At 41.6% G+C, this 22,316-nt stretch overlaps 1 protein-coding gene across 2 annotated transcripts; it reads right to left on the bottom strand.

Annotated features, from left to right (window-relative positions):
* Positions 1–297: 297 nt before the first annotated feature.
* On the bottom strand, positions 298–21,944 carry hapln1b (hyaluronan and proteoglycan link protein 1b). Of its 2 annotated transcripts, none has more exons than XM_053476119.1 (5): positions 21,785–21,944; positions 14,982–15,113; positions 2,218–2,580; positions 1,796–2,098; positions 298–1,459 (listed from the first exon to the last, which is right to left on the bottom strand). In XM_053476119.1, the coding sequence occupies exons 2-5, from the start codon at positions 15,079–15,081 to the stop codon at positions 1,176–1,178; spliced, it is 1,050 nt and encodes a 349-aa protein (XP_053332094.1). In that variant the 5' UTR covers positions 15,082–15,113; positions 21,785–21,944; the 3' UTR covers positions 298–1,175. The 2 variants fall into 2 exon arrangements, with proteins under 2 accessions (XP_053332094.1, XP_053332095.1); XM_053476120.1 differs by lacking the exon at positions 21,785–21,944 and adding an exon at positions 15,688–15,811.
* Between the last annotated feature and the right edge of the window lie 372 nt (positions 21,945–22,316).

Genomic DNA, 22,316 nt, shown 5'->3' with positions numbered 1-22,316 from the left:
TTTCTACATACAATCTCGCAACACAAAGGAATCGGTATTCCACCCACATAAACCGTGAGAGTGGATTTTTCTTTGTGTTTGTTTTAAGAATATTTTATAAACCAATATCTTATTTTTTCTTTGATCACACAAATAAGGCACATCTGCTGTTTTTATCTAAAAAAAAGTTTGTAAAATACAAACAGAGCACATATAAAATGCAATAAATACTGTACCTTCAATGTCTGAATGACATAAGCTAGCGGTATCTTGAGGGAAAATTCTGCCTCTTCCTTTTTATATGGAATGAGCCAATAATTAATGATAAGATCAGTGTAGTTTTTATATCCTGCTCTCTATACAGATGCACCACTGTCCAAAAATGTTTGATGATAACAGTACAGAAACAGATATAGAGGTCTATTAAAAAAAAAAAAACTCAACAGGGATAATATAGATTACCATAATTTTGTAAAAACAGTTTAAGAACACTGAGGGTCTTCTGTATGACAGTATGAAGACTTAAAGTTTGGTCCATAGATTAAATTACTTTTTAAAACTATTTTCTAAGAACATAATACCTTAATATCTTTTAGCACCCTATGACGATGAGATAACTGCATTTGAGAGAGAAGATCAGGTTAAATAATGTCTAAAAACATAACTTGTTTGATTTTTCTCTTTATAGAAAAAAAAGTTTATTTTATCCACTATTTAAATTACCTATATACTATACTACTGAATCACAATGTGCTCAAATGTATGTCAGATATTTAAAAAACTTTACTGCATATTACTACTCAAATATCGATGTTTAGTATTTTGTGTTTCTATATTCAGTTATCCACGCTTTCCTTCTCATATCATATAATACAGCCTACAGAAGCCTTGTCTTCACTAAATGTAAGTAGCTACATAATGTATGAGTCAATAACCATTTAGACCCCCAAAAATATTTTTCATTATTTTAGAGAACAATGTTATGGCACTGGTTGGTGTCTTATGGAACAAACATGTTTCTGAGAGGAGAGTTTTTTTACTATTATGTATTCAAACCTTTCAAATCTCCAAATACACGATGTGTTCTTATTTACCTTTTTGAAACAATATTTGGAAAATGCCACAGTTTTACTCATGCTGACTTCCTCCTCTACACTTCTGTTTTGTATTAAATTTTATTCAACCATGTCTTAATTCTAAGCTTTAAAGCAATAGACCCCATAGAGTTTGTGCTTCTTGTCAGGAAAACCGGAGAAGCGCACGGCAGCCTCTGTGGGGCTACAGCGGCGGCGGGGACGTGAAATGGGGTAGCGCACACTTCCATCAGCCAGCCAGCCAGCATCACAGCGATCATAGCCCAACAACTTCCATGCTGCATACATTTGGCCCACCTTAGCAATCTGAGCGCCATCCTTTTGGCATGCCAGCACTGCTTCATCATATGTCATCCTCGAAGAAGGTGTAAGGTAGTAGAAACGCCCTACAATGTCCAATATAATGTACATAGTGTTAAGGTTCTACAAATCTGTTTGTTCCCTTTTAGGGCTTATTTTCCATTAAAATAATTCAGGATGGATAACGTGCATTTTGAGAGTTGTAAGCGACAACAGCATGAATTTTGAAGTTGTAAACATAAATTAACAGCTGTTAAAATTTGGTGTAGCAAATAGTTATCGCCAGCTGGGAAATCTGTATCATAATTTAATCAATGAATGCATTTCTTAAATAATAAGCTTATTTATTTTTAGAAGTTAGCTTATTAGCTTATTTATTTTTTTCGCAATGTACCAGAATAAACTAAATAAAAAATACTAACCTTTGTAGTTTGCTGTGAAACAAAAGACATCATATCTGTTCTTTTCCTTGTCTTGCATTCCATAATTTCTTATGCCAGGGACAGTGTTCTTTCCTCCACATGGTTCTCGAGGTTTGGTAATTGGGTACTGCACTGATCCATCACTAAGCCAACCGGCATTGCACCAGTCTAGCCCTTCCCTCCAAGCATCATATAGCTGGTCAAAAGAGGCCACAATGGCATCCTGGTTTTTACAGGCTTTCTGGGCATCTTGGAAATTCAGGTTATAACGACCATGAGATGGGAAATATGGGAAAACTACACCTGAAGAAAGATTTCTCAGTCAATTCCTTTACAAGACAATCAATTGTTCTTATATCTACTAGTTAACAATGTTATTTTATAATTATATTTTTTCATTTTACAATTTGTGACACTGTTACCTTGCAGATTGAGGGACACCACTGCTGTGCCATCCTCTAGACCATCAATCACCTCACATTTGTATCTCCCATAGTCCTCCAGTGTTAGCTCACTAATGACCAGTGATGCATCATTCTCACCGGCACCTCGTAAATGTACACGCCCATGAAAACTACCATAGCTCTTCTTATGGAAGCCCATAGCTACAAAAACATCAATCTCTTTTAAATAGTCTGATGTTAGCTTACTCCACTTTATCCTAATTTTGGGATTGGGGACAAGTGTCGGGTTTCTTCGAAATGTGCATGGCAGTGTTACATTGCCCCCTCGTTGAGACACCACTTTTTCTTCTTCTGTCATAACTAATAGTCCAGGCCCATTTTCTGGAAAAAAAAAAAGGAAAGTTTTAAAAGCTCATTAATATTTTAAAATAAATCTATGGCAAATACCATGTTGATTGACAGCCAATTGTAACTATCTATACACAAAGTTGATCAAAATGGTTGCATTCTAGTGAAGCAAAAGCAGCATACAACTAATAAGACATAAAATTAGGCAATTTATCTTTCAAAATGATCTAAATAGCCAAGTATAACATTTTATTTTCGCTATAAAACCTATTTTTCAGATGGTCAGTAAATTACCTGTAAGTAATTCATCATGGATGTTACACAAGTGTCTTATTGTTAAATTTCCTAAGAAAAAAACACCCCTGAATGTTTGTGAAATGAAAATTCTATGTAAACTAAATATCGCCTTCAGGCCAATAGGAGCAATGTAGCTTTCTCTATTTTTCTTCCAGTTGTATGTGAAAATCCTTTAGCGCCCATAATCCAGATGACTGTTATAATAAAACTATAGCCCATTATAAAACTACACCTATGCTTAGCTATACGTTTTGTAACTTAGAACTACAGAAATTATCATTTTATTAATTGATATAAGGTCCCAACAAAAGGTTTTCAGACCCTTTTCACATTTTTGGTTAATCGGGTCTCTGTAGTATAGTAGCAAGACAGAACCCATTATTTACTAAAAAGCCCATACTGTAGCAGCCCTCAAAGGACACTGACACCATGAGAAATAAATCCTTCGGTCTAATGACACAAAGACAAACCCAAAACCCTCCATCACCCCAAGAAATGTCTGTGTTTTATTTAGGATTCAAGTGAATACTATAATATACAGTACCTATAATTTTGTCAGCTATTTATTATTAAGTCCTAGTCTTAGTCCTGGGATAAATGTCCCTGTTAGTTGTATTATATTAAGTCAATTGAATCCTAGTTTTGTTAAGTCAAGTTTTGGTCGACTATAAGTCTGGACATCTTAGTCTAGTTTTAGTCAGAGGAACCCTTAAGTATTTTAGTCTTGTTTAGTCAATGAAAACAACATTTTAGCAATAAGATTATTATTAATTAGCTCTACACTCAATCTATGTAGTCTAGCCAAAACCCTTTTTAAAGACATTTAAAACGTATCTTTTCATCTGATGTTTCCAGTTAATTATAATTATTTTTAACCAACAACTGCTGCATGTCCATATTTATTTTAACTACAAAACAATAGGAGCAGTATGGATACGTATTATTTATACTTAGTGTTTTGATACCTAAAAAATAAAAATTATGAGTTTACCCACTTGGACTGTTGTAGGGATAGCTCCTATGGGTCACAATTATTTGCTCACATTTTTAGCTTAATGTGTTTGGCAAGTGTTTAATATAAAATAAACTGAAATAAAATAAAATACATCACAACATAATTATGTTAACATGTGGTAACATAATTATTACAAAGTGGCTGTAAAACTGGGTGATTTTTATGGTATGCCTTGATGCGTCTCTTCAGGTTTGTGGTATTTTCCCCAGCAATTGTGTGCCCACACTGTTTCCCCTCTAATATTACCACACATCAGCTTTTTTGCTGTTAATTTGATATTAAGTATGAATATATTTTGATTCCTTAGTTATTTATTTTTTATAACCTGTGTGCAGATTGTACATTTAGTGTTTTGTACAATACACTAAATGTACAATACACTACACATGGTATATGAACTATGAGCTAAATATCTCACAAAATAGCATTATAGCTGATGTGGAGTGCTGCCTAAATGCGCTAGTGCATGTGCGCATGCATTTGTATGTTTTGTTGGGGGTGTGGAAATTGGCACATTATTGAGAAACCCTACATTTCAGAATACCCTTACTGAAAAGTCAAGCATAGTGGTGAGTTGTGATCACTGACGTAAATATCACTGATGTAAAGAAAAAAAAAGAAAAAGATTTCAATATGTAATTATTCTTTTCCAAAGAAATTTTTTAAAAGTCATCCACCATTTTAAAACCAGGAAATTATGTATACCCTTATACCTCTATTATCATATCTAAATTATTAGGAGAATAGCAATAAGATGTTAATAATTAAGTGCACAATATAACTGAGTAGATCCTTATATAAGGATACTGGGTAACTAGGTCACTATGCACCATCTGAGCAATAGGGACGAGCCGAGCAATGTTCGAGGATTGTAGCAGAGAGGTAAGTGGGTGATGGGCCATTTTTAGCTTTGGAGGCAAGCATCAGGGTTTTGAATATGATGTAGGCAGCTACAGGAAGCGAAGAAGTTGAAAAACTGTCATGCACACTCGGAACGCGACCAGCACTAGGACCCGGAAGTTAAGCGGTCGCGAACCAGGAAGTATAAAAGAGGTAAACAAACCATAGCACCTCGCTCAGTCATTGAGTCGCCGATGCTACGTCGGAATTCTTCAAACCGTGAGTACTCACCTTCTTGGTTTAAAATCCTGATCGAGTGTGTATTTATAGGACGCGGGTTAGATTGTGTCTTTCCCTTGCTCCCCATTCGTGAGAGTCCTTAGATCAAATAGCGTGATTATCCTGCTCACTCGTGTTCGTCCGCGTTTGGGTTTACCATTCACGCAACAAAGGGCTAACCGCTAAAGCTACGTCTTCTGGTCACTCCAGGTTAGTTCTTGACAGAATGACTGAGCCTTCCGCGGTGAACCCAGCGGACTACGCGCACCTCTGCGACGTGGTAGATCAGCATGCCAAGCTTATCAACACGCTAACCGGGGAGATCGCTAATCTGCGCCGGGACCTCCAAGACGTCGCGGCCTTGCGCCGCGAGGTCGCGGAGCTTCGGCAGGAGAACGCGGATCTCCGGGCGGCTGTAGATAGCGCGGCTAGCCGTTCTCCCGTCGCGGCGGCCGCGGCGCCGCCCCAACCTCCCCCCCCTTCTTCTGATGTATTTCTGGCACTTCCTGATAAATGGGATGGCACGGACGGAGAGTGTAATGTGTTTTTAACATCGCTTGATCTGGTGTTTGAGTTTAATGCCACCAGGTACTCCACCGATCGGCTACGCATCGCGCTTCTGGTCTCGTTGCTATCCGGGCAGGCAGCTGAGTGGGCCACGGCAGTTCTCCGGGCGGATACAGACACCGCGCATTCATATAATGAGTTCACCCGCCAACTCAGGCTTACCTTCGAACACCCAGCGGGCGAGGTGGAGACCGACACCAAACTCTACCACCTGCGGCAGGGAGGATCGTCTGTGAGCCGGTATGCAGCTGAATTCCGGACCCTCGCTGTGCAGACCGACTGGGGAGATGCCGCGCTCCGGACATCCTTTTACGAGGGACTGGCTCCACGCATAAAAGACGAGCTCGCCGGGCGAGAGCTTCCTGCCACCCTGGAGGGGATGATCCAGCTCATCCTCCGTATTGACCAGCGTATCCTCTCTCGCCCGAAGCCAGCCCCGAGGACCCTGCCGCCTGCACCCACCTTCTCTTACACTGTACCACGACCATCCACTACTTTCACCGCCCCAACTACTGGATCTGTCGGATCTCCACCTCCTGCCGTGGTTGACACCGGAGCCGGGGAACCCATGCAACTAGGACGCGCCTCCCTGACCGTGGCGGAACGAGAACGACGGTACAGAGAGGGGTTATGTGCCTATTGTGGGTCAGCGGCACATCACCGGGCGATCTGTCCACTTCGCCCGGGAAACGCCCAGACCCGGTGAGTTCGAGAGGAGACTCACCGGGCCCTCTCCACCTCTCCACCACGACCAACGCCACCATTTCACGTCTCACGGTTCAGGTAATTCTCCAATTTGGCCACAAACGAGTTCGAGGTACGGCGTTCATCGATTCCGGTGCCGCTGGTAACTTCATTGACTCAACTTATGCCAAAAAATTGGGGATGAAGATCGAGGCGTTATCCCAGCCAGTTCAGATCACTTCAGTCGACGGTCGGCCCCTCTCCTCCAGCCCTATCACTCACCAGACCCAACCAATCACGTTCACCATCGACCAACACCAGGAACAGCTCCAACTTCACCTCACCTCCATCTCATCTCCTCCCATCATCCTCGGCTACCCGTGGCTGCTGCAGCACGACCCCCTCATCTCCTGGAATCAGAATCGCATTCTCCAGTGGGGACCGACCTGCACTGAACTTTGCCTACGGGCCCAGGCTGGGACGTGTTCCACGAAGTCCGAGGCCCCCGATGTCGACATCAACGCCATCCCGCCTGCCTACCGAGACCTGGCTGGAGTCTTTTGCAAGAAGAGAGCCACCCACCTTCCACCTCATCGACCTTATGACCTGGCGATAGAGCTCCAGCCGGGTTCCGTTCCCCCCCGTGGACATCTCTACTCTCTGTCCAAGACCGAGACTCAGGCGATGGAGGAGTACATCACCAACGCTCTGCGACATGGAACGATCCGGCCCTCCTCATCTCCTGCGGCCGCAGGGTTTTTCTTTGTGAAAAAGAAAGGGGGGGAACTTCGCCCGTGCGTCGACTATCGGGGGCTAAACAAGATAACCATCAAGAACCGTCACCCTTTGCCGCTCACCAACTCAGCCCTGGACGCCCTCTCTGGTGCCACCGTGTTCACTAAGTTGGACCTCCGGAGCGCCTACAACTTGGTGCGCATCAGAGAGGGCGATGAGTGGAAAACGGCCTTCATCACACCCACAGGACACTACGAGAGTTTGGTCATCCCGTTTGGACTATGTAACGCACCCTCGGCCTTCCAACAATTTATCAACGATGTCCTCAGAGACATGTTAGGCCGATGGGTGTTCGTTTATCTGGACGATATTCTGATCTACTCCCGCACCATGACAGAACACACCCAACATGTCCGAGCTGTACTAAAGAGATTGTTCGCCCACCAGCTGTACTGTAAGTTGGAAAAATGTGCTTTTCACCAGCACTCCACCACGTTCCTGGGTTTTGTTATCTCGCCCCAGGGTGTGGCCATGGACCCGCAGAAACTAGATGCTGTGCGCCATTGGCCCCTACCCAGGACGCTCAAACAGCTTCAACGGTTTCTCGGGTTTGCGAACTTCTACCGTCGCTTTATCCGGGGCTACAGTACAGTTGCAGCACCATTGACCAATCTGACCAGGCCTGCATCTCACCCCTTCCAACTCACTCCTGCTGCCATCACGGCCTTCAGAGAACTCTGCCACCGATTCACCACCGCCCCTATCCTCCTTCATCCTGATGCCAACCAACCATTCGTTGTGGAGGTGGACGCGTCGGATGTGGGCACTGGCGCTGTTCTCTCCCAACGAGGTCCAGACCAGAAGCTACACCCATGTGGCTTCTTCTCCAAGAAATTTAATCCCACTCAGCAGCGATACGGTGTAGGGGACCGCGAGCTGCTGGGCATAAAGTGGGCCTTGGAGGAATGGCGTCACTGGCTCCAGGGCGCCAGTGAGCCATTCGTCGTCTGGACGGATCACCAGAACCTCATCACCATCCGGAACCTCAAACAGCTGAATCCACGACAGGCACGGTGGGCATTATTTTTCGAACAGTTCGACTTTCATCTGTCATACCGCCCGGGGTCCAAGAACACCAAGGCAGACGCCCTATCACGACAACAGGAGGAAGACGTCCCCCGGGCGGACCCCGTGCCTGTCCTACCATCCTCACGTATCGTGGCACCCCTCCAGTGGGATCTTGAAACGAGGGTTCGCCAGGCTCAGGCTGCGGAGGCCGGGCCGGCAGGTGCGCCGCCTGGACGACTCTTCGTTCCACCACCACTACGAGCTGAGGTCCTCCAGTGGGGTCACTCTTCGCCCGTCGCCGGACACCCGGGAAACAAAAGAACTCTGCAGTTCGTGAGACGGGCATTCTGGTGGCCTTCCATGAAGAGAGACATCGAGGAGTTCGTTCAGGCGTGCCCGGTGTGCGCCAGGGCCAAGGACTCAAATCGACCAACCCCCGGAGAGCTTCAACCTCTTCCCGTTCCTCGCCGGCCCTGGACGCACATCGCCTTGGATTTCATCACGGGCCTGCCGGTGTCCGAAGGGAAGAACACCATCCTCACTATCGTCGACCGGTTTTCAAAAGCAGCCCACCTGGTGGCCCTCGCCGGACTCCCCTCAGCTAAGGACACCGCTGAGTTGATATTGGAACACGTAGTCCGCCTGCATGGGTTCCCCAAAGACATCGTCTCGGACAGAGGGCCCCAGTTCACCGCCCGGTTCTGGAAGGCCTTCTGCCGTCTGATCAACTCCACCACTAGTCTGTCCTCCGGCTACCACCCCCAGACTAACGGTCAGACGGAACGGACCAACCAACAACTGGAGCGCTATCTGCGATGCTTCGTGTCCGACCACCAGCGCTCCTGGGCCCGCTACCTCACCTGGGCAGAACTGTCTCATAACCTTCACGTCTCTTCAGCCACCAACTTGAGCCCATTTGAGGTATGCTACGGGTTCCAGCCTCCGATGTTCGCCCACCAGGAACCGGAGGTTGACGTACCCTCGGCCCAACAGTTGGTCCGTAGGTGTCGACGGCTATGGGAGCAAGCCAACCGGAACATCCAGCGCGCCAACGCCAGTTACATCACACAACACCGCCGTCGACACCCTCCGGGACGATTGTTCAAAGTAGGTGACAAGGTCTGGCTTTCAACCAAAAATCTCCATCTCCACACAGAATCCCGGAAACTCTCCCCACGATTCATCGGACCATACCGCGTCAATCTACAGATTAACCCTGTCACCTACCGGCTCCAGCTGCCTGCGGCGCTCCGGATCCACCCGGTTTTCCATATCTCACAACTGAAACCCTTCACCACTTCACCCATGGTTCCACCCACCCGCCCTGCTCCTCCTCCCCGAATCATTGACGGCGGTCCCGCCTACACCGTGCGACGGATCCTTGATTCGCGTCCTCGGGGCAGAGGCACCCAATACTTGGTCGATTGGGAAGGCTACGGCCCCGAGGAGCGGTCTTGGGTTCCAGCACGCTTCATCCTCGACCCCGAGCTCATCCGGGACTACCGTCACAGGGTATCCTCCACCGCAGGACCGTCCGGAGCCGGTCCTGGACAGGGGGGTACTGTCATGCACACTCGGAACGCGACCAGCACTAGGACCCGGAAGTTAAGCGGTCGCGAACCAGGAAGTATAAAAGAGGTAAACAAACCATAGCACCTCGCTCAGTCATTGAGTCGCCGATGCTACGTCGGAATTCTTCAAACCGTGAGTACTCACCTTCTTGGTTTAAAATCCTGATCGAGTGTGTATTTATAGGACGCGGGTTAGATTGTGTCTTTCCCTTGCTCCCCATTCGTGAGAGTCCTTAGATCAAATAGCGTGATTATCCTGCTCACTCGTGTTCGTCCGCGTTTGGGTTTACCATTCACGCAACAAAGGGCTAACCGCTAAAGCTACGTCTTCTGGTCACTCCAGGTTAGTTCTTGACAAAAACGAGACATGCAGCTGCATTCTGGATCAGCTGCATAGGACGTGGACAGAGGCAGACCTGCCAGAAGTGAGTTGCAGGAGTCTACTGAACTGAAGAACTGAACAAGCACCAGAGTAGGCTAAGTAGAAACCTTTTCAGCTTCTATGGAGAAAGTGCCCAAATGAAAACCACTTTCAAAAAAAAAAGTGAAGAGAAAAGTGAAGCTTTTGGAGAAGAAAATTGGTAGTCTTTTGAGACAAAAGAATTGTGCCATTTGGTTTTAAAGCCCATGCAAAATGTTTAATGCAAACCAAAGACACGGCAACAATGCCATGCTATACAAAACAATTATGGTTGTTTGTTCAACATTAACTCAGTGTCATGTACCCCAGTGTCAACATTACCCCAGTGTCATGTAGGCATCGTTGGTCTAACATCAAGCAGTTCTAACGTTCACATACTTTACCCACAGTGTCAAAACATCTGTTATCAAATTAACATTGCCACAATGTTTAAAGAACAAGAAATTCCTTCTATGCTCAGAGGCTGCAGCAAATGATGCTAGCAATGCTAATGCTAGCAGTGCCATCGGCTCCAGACAAGAACAGAATGACAGCACTGAAAATGCGTTTATCATCTCCGAGCATGCCGTGAGGAAAGCATTCAGGAGAGTGAACACCCGGAAAGCAGCAAGACCAGACCTCAGAGCCTTCGCAGACCGTCCAGCACCTGTATTCATGGAAATATTCAAACTCTCCTTATCCCCGTCGGTAATCCCCACATGCTTTAAAGAGTCCATCATTGCTCCTGTACTAAAGAAACCCTATCCTGCTTCCCTCAACAAATATTGCCCTGTAGCCCTGACTTAATACTTAATACCCTGCAGTAATAAAGTTCATTGAGCATCTGATCATCATCTTTTCATCATCTCTTTATCATCTCTTCACTGACACACTTGACCCTTTACAGTTTGCTTAATGTCAAAACTGATGATCCCATCTCTCACCTCCTTCATACATCTGTCAATTACCTGGACACTAGGAATGGAAAAAATGCTATGTTAAAATGCTCTGACAGGTCCTGCATGATGTGAACACCGAGGTCAGCGTTTAATACTATAATTCCACTCTCACCACCATGCTGGAGAGCCTAGGACCCAGCCCGTCTCTGTGTCTGTGGATCTCCAATTTCCTGATTAGCAGACCACAGGCAGTAATGCGGACATGTCTCAACCTCCCTCACCCCAGGGTTGTATTCTGAGCCGCCTGCTGTAATCTCTGTACATGTATGACTGCGTGGCCACTACCAACTCCACCACCTCCATCAAGTTTGCTGACAACAATGAGAAAGCGTACCTGGAGTAAATTGGAAATCTGAAAAACTGGTGCCAGAGGAACAACCTCCTTTTAAACGTCAGCAAGACAAAGGAGTTGATAGTGGACTTCGGTACAAAGCAGGAGAGGAACTACCAGACCCCTGTCATCAACTAGAGCTCAGTGGAGAGAATGGAAAGCTTCCAATACCTCGGTGTTCACATCATGCAGGACCTGTCATGGTCCTGTCACATCAACACCTTGGTGAAAATGGCCAGGCAGCGTCTCTACCACCTCAGACACTTGAGTGACTTCAGACTGTCATGGGAAACATGCTGGACAGATGAGCTCTACAGAGGGCGGTGCGATCAGCTGAGCGCATTATCTGCATCAAGGTCTTCTATTTTAGAATAGAAGGTCTTCTATTCTATTTCACGAGCAGTTGCCCCGTACTGTGTATGACTGTGTATGTGACAAATCAAATTTGAATTTGAATTTGAAGGTCCCTGACCTGCATCTCAATCTACAGCAAGCAGTGCTGGACCCCAATAATGGACTCTTATCCTGTTGCAGTCAGGTATTGGGCTACCGTTTCCTAAAGGCCAACACAGAGAGACTGAGGAGGAGCTTCTTCCCGCAGGCTATACAGTCTATCAATCAGAACACCAACTAATTTTGCACATTGCACATTTATGGACATTGCACATCTGCACACTCATACACATTTGTACACACCCTGGACATTTAGATTTAAATTTTATTTCAATTCAGTTCTTTTTTTTTTAGGTCACGGGCAGTCATATAAGCATTTTACTGCATATTGTTCTGTGTATGACTGTGTATATGACAAATAGAATTTTTATTCTTGATTCTTGATTATTATTGATTTGATTATATATTTTTTAGCTGGGTTCCTTCCTTTTAAGAATGTACTAAAGGGTTGATTTGACCATTTTTTAAGTTTCTACTATCTCTCTGATAGGTCTGGTTTGTTCTGGTTTTAACACGATTCAGTTGTCCATTATAGCCTACTGCCCTTGCATTAATATATATTTTGAACCCATTTATGAGTTGTCATCAACAGCTACCAAATGCAATTTCAATAACTGAAATCAACCCCAGACCTTTTAGATCCGTAATCAGAAAACTGGCCACACCTTTCCATGAAACTGCTTATTATTTTATTGTCCAATTACTTTTAAGCTTGTGAATATGGACGGACAATGTAAAAATGGCTGTCATTTCTAAACAGTTAATGCAATAGATTAGATAATCCTTTAAATTGAAGCTAAAAATGTAGACTTTAACAACATATTATTTGTTTTACTTCAAATCCATTGTAATGGTGTAAAATGCAAAATTACAGAAATTGTCAGTGTCTAAATAGTTATGGATCTGAATATACCTGTCAATAATTGTTTTGGTTGTGTCAGATGGATTATTAATTTTCCTTGTTTTGCTTTGGTAGGTATTTTTCAGAATTGTACTATTTTTGGGCTTTATATTTATTACAACGCAATCATTATTTTTGTAAAAAGGGAGTGTCAGACAGTATGCACAACACAATATAAATTAGGCTGCATCCACCCATACTACGTATGTACAGTAGTTGTTCATTATAATGTTTTAAGAATACAGAACAACTCGTTGCTCAGTCAGGCTTAGTAAAGTCCCTTTGGGTATCACAACATTGTTTTTGCATTTATATTGCTGCAAATATAAATTGCAGCTGCCTAGTAATTTTACTTTGGAGGAGTTATTATTTAGTGGTGCTTGTTTAACAAAGCAAGATTTGTTTGTTTAGTACAATCAGTTTTGGGACTATCTCCCGCTGTCTCTTTGACGACCAGGGTTCAATTAAATGACCCGAAAAACTTGTTCGCATTAGTTCAATGTCATTCCAATGGTCCCCCTAAAATTAAACAACATGGATTAGTCCTTGTTCACCCAACACTAGCAGTTAAGGTTGCTTCAACACATTGACAGCCAACCAGTTGAACCAATTTTTTTATGCTCTGAATGGGTGTTGTACATCATTTTATCCTTAAGACTGCATTTGTTGCTTAAAAAGAACAGAGCTGTCTATAAGAAAAAAGAGGGGAAATCAATCAAAACTATTACACAAGCACTGGGCATAGCCAATACATCAATTTGAGGATGTCCTGAAAAAGAAAAAAATCATTCATATATATATGAATATTTATATATATATATATATATATATATATATATATATATATATATATATATAAAATAAGACATCAAACGGGTCATCCAAGGAGAGCAACAGCAGTTGATTAGCAGAAAATTGTGTAATAGTCTGTGACCTCCACAAGGCAGGGTTAAAGGTATCACAATCTACAAATCTATCGACAAAGAAGAAATATGTAGGCCATACCACATGATGCAAATTATAAAGAACTCATAATAGCAAGAGAAATAATTTTGAAGTCTATGATAACATTCTCTCTGCCAATTTACAGAGAAATGCTTTCAGTATAATCATGTGTCATGATGAATACACAGAACACACTGCTGAAACAACAAAAAATTTATCAGGGGAAAAAAATATGAATTTAGATTGACCAAGTTAGACTAGACTTTATTAAGCACGCATTTTACCTGAGAAGCCGTCATACAAGCCTTTAAAAACATCACAGGAAAAGAAAGTAACAATTTGTCAGGGGATTGCTGACCTAATGCAGGTTTTAAAATATTTTTGACCCTCTGACACAACGGGGCATGACTCCACAAGACCTCTGAGATGTGCTGTGGTGTCTGGCATTGGAACGTTTGTGATAGATCCTTTAGTGCTGTGGGTTTGGGGGATAAGGCCTCCATGGATCGGACTTGTTTGTCCGGCACATTCCATGGATGCTAGGTCAAACTGAGATCTGGGGGATTTGAATCCCAGATCAACAACTTGTAATTATTTGTCTTCTAAGCTTCATACAGGGCAGGCTGTAATGCACTTTGTTTTTACATTATTGTCCTGCAGGATAATGTTTGTTTCCGTTTTTTTTATTTTTTTTTTTAACTTAGGCAATGGCTATGGGAGGCTAAAAATAATCAAAGCAAAAAAAATCTATAGCCATTAAATATTTCTTTTCACTTTACCAGTTGGACAACTGCATGAGGCATTCCAGAGAACACAGTTTATTCTCCATGAGTAAGCAGGCAAGATTGTTATGGCTAATTTAACCATTACATAGAGGCTCATTGACCCTTAGAAGATTCTGGTTGAGATAAGCACAGTAAAAAATATTTTTGCAACTTACATTTTTAAAAGTTTACATTTTAAACAGGGTATTAAGTTTGCTTAATGACAGCCAAGCAATGATGCAGATAGACAAACGAAGGTTGTATTTTAATTCAAATTAATGTGTTTTATAATTCCTAATGATTATCTGTTAATCTTGAAGTGACAGGAACTTTATGCCATATCTTTGGTGCCAAAATATATATTTTGAAGCCATGCCAATGCAACACAGTTTACAGTACATGGCTATATTAAGAGAGAAAATGTGGTGGTGAACAAAGCAAACCCCAGAGCTTATAAATTATTTAAACACTTAGTGAACTTAAGGAGTAGCAGCTACACACACATATAGTGACAACAGTCATTCAAATCTGATAAAATTTTATAATATGTAAACGGCTTACAATGGTTAGATGACTGCACCCCTTCGCACTTTAAAATATATTTGTGATTATTCACCTGACTTACCTGAGATGTAAATGGTCCTGTATGGTGCCAAATTGTAAGTGTGATCAAAGTTCTCTGCATAGCACAGGGAAAGGAAGGTGAGAAGCAACAGAGAGTTCATCTTGCTTTATTGCATTCAGTGCCGTTTTTTCACTACAAATAAACAGAACAGCACAGAAAAAGTCCATCAATTCCAGTTTCAACATAATAGAACTTCCACAGAAAGACCAAAAAGCAACATTTTGATAAGCAGAAAACTTGTTTTTTTTTAACCTACTAAACCTCCAAAATCTATTTCTAGCAGAGGTAATTCCTCAGTGGATCAATGTAATTATGTGATTATTTTTGTATTATTTTTGTAGTGCCGCACACAGAACTTCTTATCATAGAAACTATGAACCATTACTTCATGCATAATGATGTCATTAAAATGAGATATAAAGAATTTTAATATAATAAAAAAAGTGTCAGATATAAAGAAAAATAAATATAATGACATGACTTTTTATGTGTCCCCTGAATGCACATGGAAAATCCAAATGACATTGTCTTTAGTTAGACCCAAGTTCTGCAATCATACCGAACACTATGGATAATATAAAGAAGCAAACTATACATAGAGCATCACACAAGCATAACTTTACCAGGCACATGTCTTGAGAACAGTACCCCTGCAGAGCACTGCCCTTCTTCAGCACAGCAAGCCTAAAAAGGGTAGAAGACTTACCATCTTCCACAGTATACAGTCCTAGATAATAGCAAGCAGCATGTACAGATATTGTCATAGATACATCAGCGGTGATAGGATATGGGCTTTGTACAGTATCTCTCTCTTTCTCTTTCTCTCTCTATGTTTCCCTTTCTCTCTCTCTCCCTGCAGTAACACTGATTGATCATTTTTTTCTTAATTCATTTCAGAGTGCTGACGCACTTGCGGCGTGTGCCAGGTAGAGGTTCTGCAGTCAGCAAAACAAAATCGCTCTCTCTCTGCAGAGCTGCCCCCACCCATTTACTCCTAGTACAGGCTGCAAATAGTCATTACGCATAGCAGGAATCACTCCACTGGCGTTAAGATTTTAGAAAACTAAGAACAGACCAAAATTCTTGTAAATTATTTACCTGAAAAAGAAGGAAAAAAATAACACCACACAACACATAAAAGTATATACACAAATATGCAAATACAAATTTGAAAAACAGTAAGACATTTACATAATGAATATTAAAAAATCCATTAGTACTTTATGATTAAATGACCACTAATGAATTTTGATTTTGATTTTAAAAAATTATAAACCCAACTCCCACAGTTTTCACAATTGTATTTGTGCTAATGTAAGCATACATATTACTATGAAGAATATGTTATTTAAGATTTAGTCAAAATATAGAAAACTTATATGTTCACTGTAGCAAATTGGAATAAAGAAAAGTGTTGTTGCATATACAACTTTTTCTTATTATAATAAAACAATGAATATTGTGAAGAAAACCAAAAGTTCCGTTTACAATGCATTATCCGCCACCCAAAGAAAGATGCTCAGGGTTCCTGCTCATCTGCGTGAACGTGCATTAGGCATGCTGCAGGGAGGCATGAGGACTGCTGATGTGGCTAGGGCAATAAATCGCCATGTCCGCACTGTGAGATGCCTAAGACGGCGCTACAGGGAGACAGGAAGGACAGCTGATCATCCTCGCAGTGGAAGACCACGCGTAACAACACCTGCACAGGATCGGTACATCCGAATATCACACCTGCGTGACAGGTACAGGATGGCCACAACAACTGCCCGAGTCACACCAGGAACACACAATCCCTCCATCAGTGCTCAGACTGTCCGCAATAGGCAGTCCATGAGGAGGAGATGCACTGCAGTACTTCAAGCAGCTGGTGCCCACACCAGATACTGACTGGTACTTTTGATTTTGAGCCTCCCTTCATTCAGGGACACATTGTGAAACATTTTTAGTTTATGTCATATGGTGTTGACTCTTTTAGTGTTCATACAAATATATACACATTAAGTTTACTGAAAGTAAAAACAGTTGAAAGTCAGAGGGTCTTTCTTTTTTTGCTGAGTATATATAAAATAATTAATACAAAATATAAAGTAAAAATAAAACAAACTAATCTGCAAACAACGCATTGTATATGTGTGTTCGTATATGAAGATAAAGTAAGGCGAGAGGAGGAATGATTGCCTCCCCATTCCTCCTCTCTTATTTGAGAGGGGGAGGGACTACTGTGCGGGACGACTTTCACACTCACACACACACACACACATACATACTAACAGAAAGACTGTTTTATCTTTAAATAAAGAAGAAACCTTTCTCGATGACAATCCAGCGCACACACGCACTAACTAACGGAATCACTGCTTTAAAGTAAAAAATAGAACAAATTAACCTGCACTTTTTTTTTTAAAAGAATTGCGACAGTGGGTCTGTTAGAGTGTGTGTGTGTGGCAAGAGGAGGAGAGAAGGGGGCCCATTGGGGGTCCAATGATGCGCGCACACACACACACACACACACACTCTAACGGACTCTAAGAGCATGCGTGCTACATAATACTTGATGATAATTGAAGCATAAATCAAGACACGCTTGTTTATTATGAAATTTTTGCTCGTCTTGCGGAACAATCGCAAACCGGGCTACTTGCTCCGAGGTTCCACTATATGTTCATTACCCCATATAGTTAGAAAACAATTCAAAACTCAAAGTGGAGAACACGATGAAGCCAATGTACCTACACATAGCAAATGCAACAAATTTCCTTAAGTGGTGCATACTGTACATCTCATGACTTTAGACTTGGCAAAGACATTTTGGGGCTTTTAGCACCACCGAATTAATAAACTAAGTGGGTATACTGTATGTCTATTTTTTTTAACACTTATGTACAAATTTAATAGCAGAAAATTCAGTTCTTCTTTTTCTTAAGCACTTCCATACCTCCACAGGTATGTCATCAGGACCAACAGCCTTTCCACTCTTCATCCTCTTCAACGCCCTTCTCACCTCACTTTTACTAACATTTGCTACTTCCTGTTCCACAACAGTCACCTCTTCTACTCTTTGTTCTCTTTCGTTTTCCTCATTCATCAACTCCGTAAACTACTTCTTCCATCTTCCCATCACCCTCCTGGCATCTGTCAGTACATTTCCATCTCTATCTTTAATCACTCTAACCTGCTGCACATCCTTCACATCTCTATCTCTCTGCCTTGCCAACCTGTACAGATCCACATCTCCCTCCTTACTGTCTAGCCTAGCATTCAAGTCCTCTTATGCTCTTTGTTTGGCCTTTGCCACCTCTACCTTCACCTTACTCTGCATCTCCCTATACTCCTGTCTACTCTTTTCAGTCCTCTCAGTGTCCCACTTCTTCTTAGCTAGCCTCTTTCCCTGTATACAGTCCTGGACTTCCTCATTCCACCACCAAGTCTCCTTGTCCACTTTCCCCTTACCTGATGATACACCAAGTACCCTCCTACCTGTCTCCCTGATCACATTGGCTGTAGTTGTCCAGTCAACTGAAAGCACCTCCTGACCACCCATAGCCTGTCTCAACTCCTCCCTAAAGACTACACAACATTCTGTCCTTTCTTAGCTTCCACCACTTTGTCCTATGCTCTGCCTTTGTCCTCTTCGCCTTCCTCACCACCAGGGTTATTTTACACACCACCATTCTGTGTTGTCTGGCTACACTCTCCCCTACCAACACTTTGCAGTCACTGATCTCTTTCAGATTACAACGTCGACACAAGATGTAGTCCACCTGAGTGCTTCTGCCTCCACTCTTATATGTCACCCTATGTTCCTGCCTTTTCTGGAAGAAAGTATTTACTACTGCCATTTCCATCCTCCTTGCAAAGTCCACCACCATTTGTCCTTTTCCATTCCTGTCCTGAAGACCAAACCTGCCCATCACATTTTCATCACCTCTGTTCCCTTTCCCAACATGTCCATTGAAGTCAGTACAACATCACATTTCCACATAAGCCACAATAAAAATTTAAACCTGACCAACTGAAACAACCTCAGGTCTTAACATTGCCTCAGGGGCACTAGGAATATGTGGACTTTTCAGACCACATGATATAGTTTATAGTAACTACCTGGACTCCATATTAACATCAATTAACATCAGCTATTATAGCTGAACTGCCTCTCACCCTACACACTGTATAAATGCAGATCATTTACTGCTTTCTGTTTCACCCAAATGAGGATGGGTTCCCTGTTGAGTCTGGTTCCTCTCAAGGTTTCTTCCTATTACCATCTCAGGGAGTTTTTCCTTGCCACTGTCGCCCTCGGCTTGCTCACCAGGGACAAACTGACCATTTGATTCATACAAATTCACATTTCATACAAACTTAAATAATTCTTTTGACTATGTAAAGCTGCTTTGCGGCAATGAAAATTGCTAAAAGCGCTATACAAATAAAATTGAATTGAATTGAATATAGTTTTGATTAATCCAAATTCCAGTTAATGCAAGATAAAGTCTTTTTTCTATTTTTGTGATAAAATTTTACAAAGAATTAAATTGATCTCTGATCAATGTCATTCATTATTTATTTTACTACATGTCTTGCGTAAAAGTTGATTGTTAGTGTTAAACAGTTGCACAATTCACAATTCCGGTAATTTCAGCAATCTCCTTATTTCTTTTCTTTGGTTGAGACAGGCCAATAATTGGGCCCTAAAAATCTGCATATCATGATCTTTTTTTTCATAATTTAATAACAAAAGTGAATATATTCTGAATGTACACATAAAGTGAAATAGTTTAGCCTCTTGTATTTTTTATTATGTTGTTTACAACTCATGAAAATCAAACATCTAGTACAGTAAAACCTTGGATTACAAATAATGCGGTTTGTGAGTGTTCCGCAAGACGAGCAAAGATTTTTAATCATTTTGACTTGAAAAACAGGCATTGTCTTGGTTTAGGAGCACGGAGTATCATCTATCACGCATGCGCTTCTTGATTTGACGCCGAGCGTCACATGATCCCCTGCTGGGTCTTAGTGCTTGTCTCTTACTGGTAAAATCAACATCCATGTGTGTGTGCGTGTGTTTTTTTTTCTCTTGCACTGTGGAGTGTGATTTATATGTGTACGCGTAATTTGACACTGCGCCGGTAGTTTTGGCACTATGAGCAGGTTCTATCTCCATGAAGCTTGTCCGTAGACAAAAGAAAGTCGTCATCAGACTCTATCGATATCAGCTCAAAACAATTGTTGCAATTTACACCAGAATTTACCAGCCATAACATTATAATGCAAAACATTATACCCATTACTGTGCCACTTGTGCCATAAATCCACTAGACCTCTGTGGGGTGTGCTGTTGTATCTTGCACCAGGACATTGGCAGCGGATTGAGGGGTGGGATGTTGTCCCCTGGATGCTCTGGCGCATTTATTTTATGTTAAGCAGTGACTTTTTTTATGATATTTCATTGGTAAAAAATCAAAATAAGTTTTGATGATGTGGCTGATCAGTGTATATCTGCCTTTCTCTCTCTGTATCTCTGCCTTTATAACTTCAGTTTATGTTAAGAAGGGGTCGACATTGTTTTATTAAGTGTATATACAAATATGCTCATGTTTCAGCAATTGCTGTATAGATCCAGGGCCTGTGTGTGTGTGTGTGTGTGTGTGTGTGTGTGTGTGTGTGTGTGTGTGTGTGTGTGTATGTGTGTGTGTGTGTGTGTGTGTGTGTTTGTGTGTTCAGTGTATTTAATCCACTTCTGAAAGTACTGGACAAGCAAGGTTCTTACTTTTTGCTTTACACTGAGTTATTTAGGTTTAAGATCCATTGTGACAATTTTAGCTTTCATTTCCTTATATTTACATTTGTAAATGTATGGTATGGTAAGCTCCGAACAAACTAAGAGAAGCATATGTTAATGTATAGCCTCAATGTTTATTTGTAAAGAAGCCCTTTTTAACCAAGATTTATATAAATCACAAAGAAAGTTTTGTTGGAAAAGGGACCTCCACCCTACTCCTGTGGTAAATGGGTTGAGTTTATACTACAGTCCACCCATCCTGGATGTCAATTATAAATGTGTAACGTCACCCTCGTACCACCTTAGCTCACACAAAGACCTCTCAGTATGGCTGAATACTGCACCCACCAAGAAATTACTTGTTTCAATGCTGTGTAAATCCAAATCCCTGATCCATGCATATTTCATTGACAAAATGTAAATTTGCTTAAAAAAGGAAATAAAAATAATGATAAATTAAAAAAGGCAGCAATGTTTTCCATACAGGAAAGCATACTGTTTTCCACTACAGTGTGACAGAAAACACATTTACTTTTTACACAGACACACACGCACACGAACACACGCACGCACATTACAGATAAAAATGTTTTTGTTTTTTTTTACTTGTGGCAAAAAACACATTTATTTACTGCAGATTTCCTATGATGGATTTCACATTCCCTGTGATGGTTTGACTATAGGCTTTAAACTTTTGACATTTAACCTTCTTTAACATTTGCAGTTATTCTAGGATCTGATGATATAGATCTTATTATTTTACTTAGAATTCTTAATTATTTTGTGGTAACACTAATAATTAGCCTTACAATTGAAACATTTTCCTCACAGTTATGTAAATAGTGCGATTATGTATCATACTGAGTCTACAAGTAGCTTAATCAAAATGATTTAAAAAAATATGAAAAAACTTTTTAGCCTGTTTAAAAGTTGACAAAAATCCTATTACATTATTTTGCGCATGCATTGCTAATAAACTAATAAAGTTAATGAAAGTGGGAAGGTATATATGACTTACCTTGTGAAAAAGAGAACCTGCGTCCACTGCCTTGGACTTCCAGCAGCGTTTCCTTTTTTTTTACTCGCACCTGCAGTACGTCACGCGAGGTAATGAGTGAAAAAGGCGCACATCGCGTTGCTTAGTCTTTTAATAGAGTTTTCATTCATCCTTTTTTTTACGATTGCCTCCTCCAGAATGAAACAGACTGATGACAGCTGATGACATCGAATTCATGACGTCGAATCAGATGCTCGTTTGTCAGGACTGGGCGCTGCTGGAAATGGTGGAGAGAAAATAGGAGCGGTCCCTCTTTTTCTCAGCACGTGTGTTTAAACCATTAAGTACATTTATAGATTTGCAGTGTAAATGTCAGTGTTTAATGGAGATAAGGTAAGATAAAATAAAATAAGACCAAATAAAATAAGAAACTTTATAGTCGTGTTAACGTATACAGTAAACTTTTATTTGGCAGCGATTCTAAATCAGCATTCAGCAGGTCACGAGCAATGTAAAGACAAATGTTATAATATAAGGTACTGTAGATATTCAA

The sequence above is a fragment of the Clarias gariepinus genome, chromosome 17, assembly GCF_024256425.1.
Source record: "Clarias gariepinus isolate MV-2021 ecotype Netherlands chromosome 17, CGAR_prim_01v2, whole genome shotgun sequence".
In the NCBI taxonomy this organism is placed as follows: domain Eukaryota; kingdom Metazoa; phylum Chordata; class Actinopteri; order Siluriformes; family Clariidae; genus Clarias; species Clarias gariepinus.
Note: the sequence above shows the minus strand (reverse complement) of the source record. Positions and strands in the feature narration are given on the sequence as shown.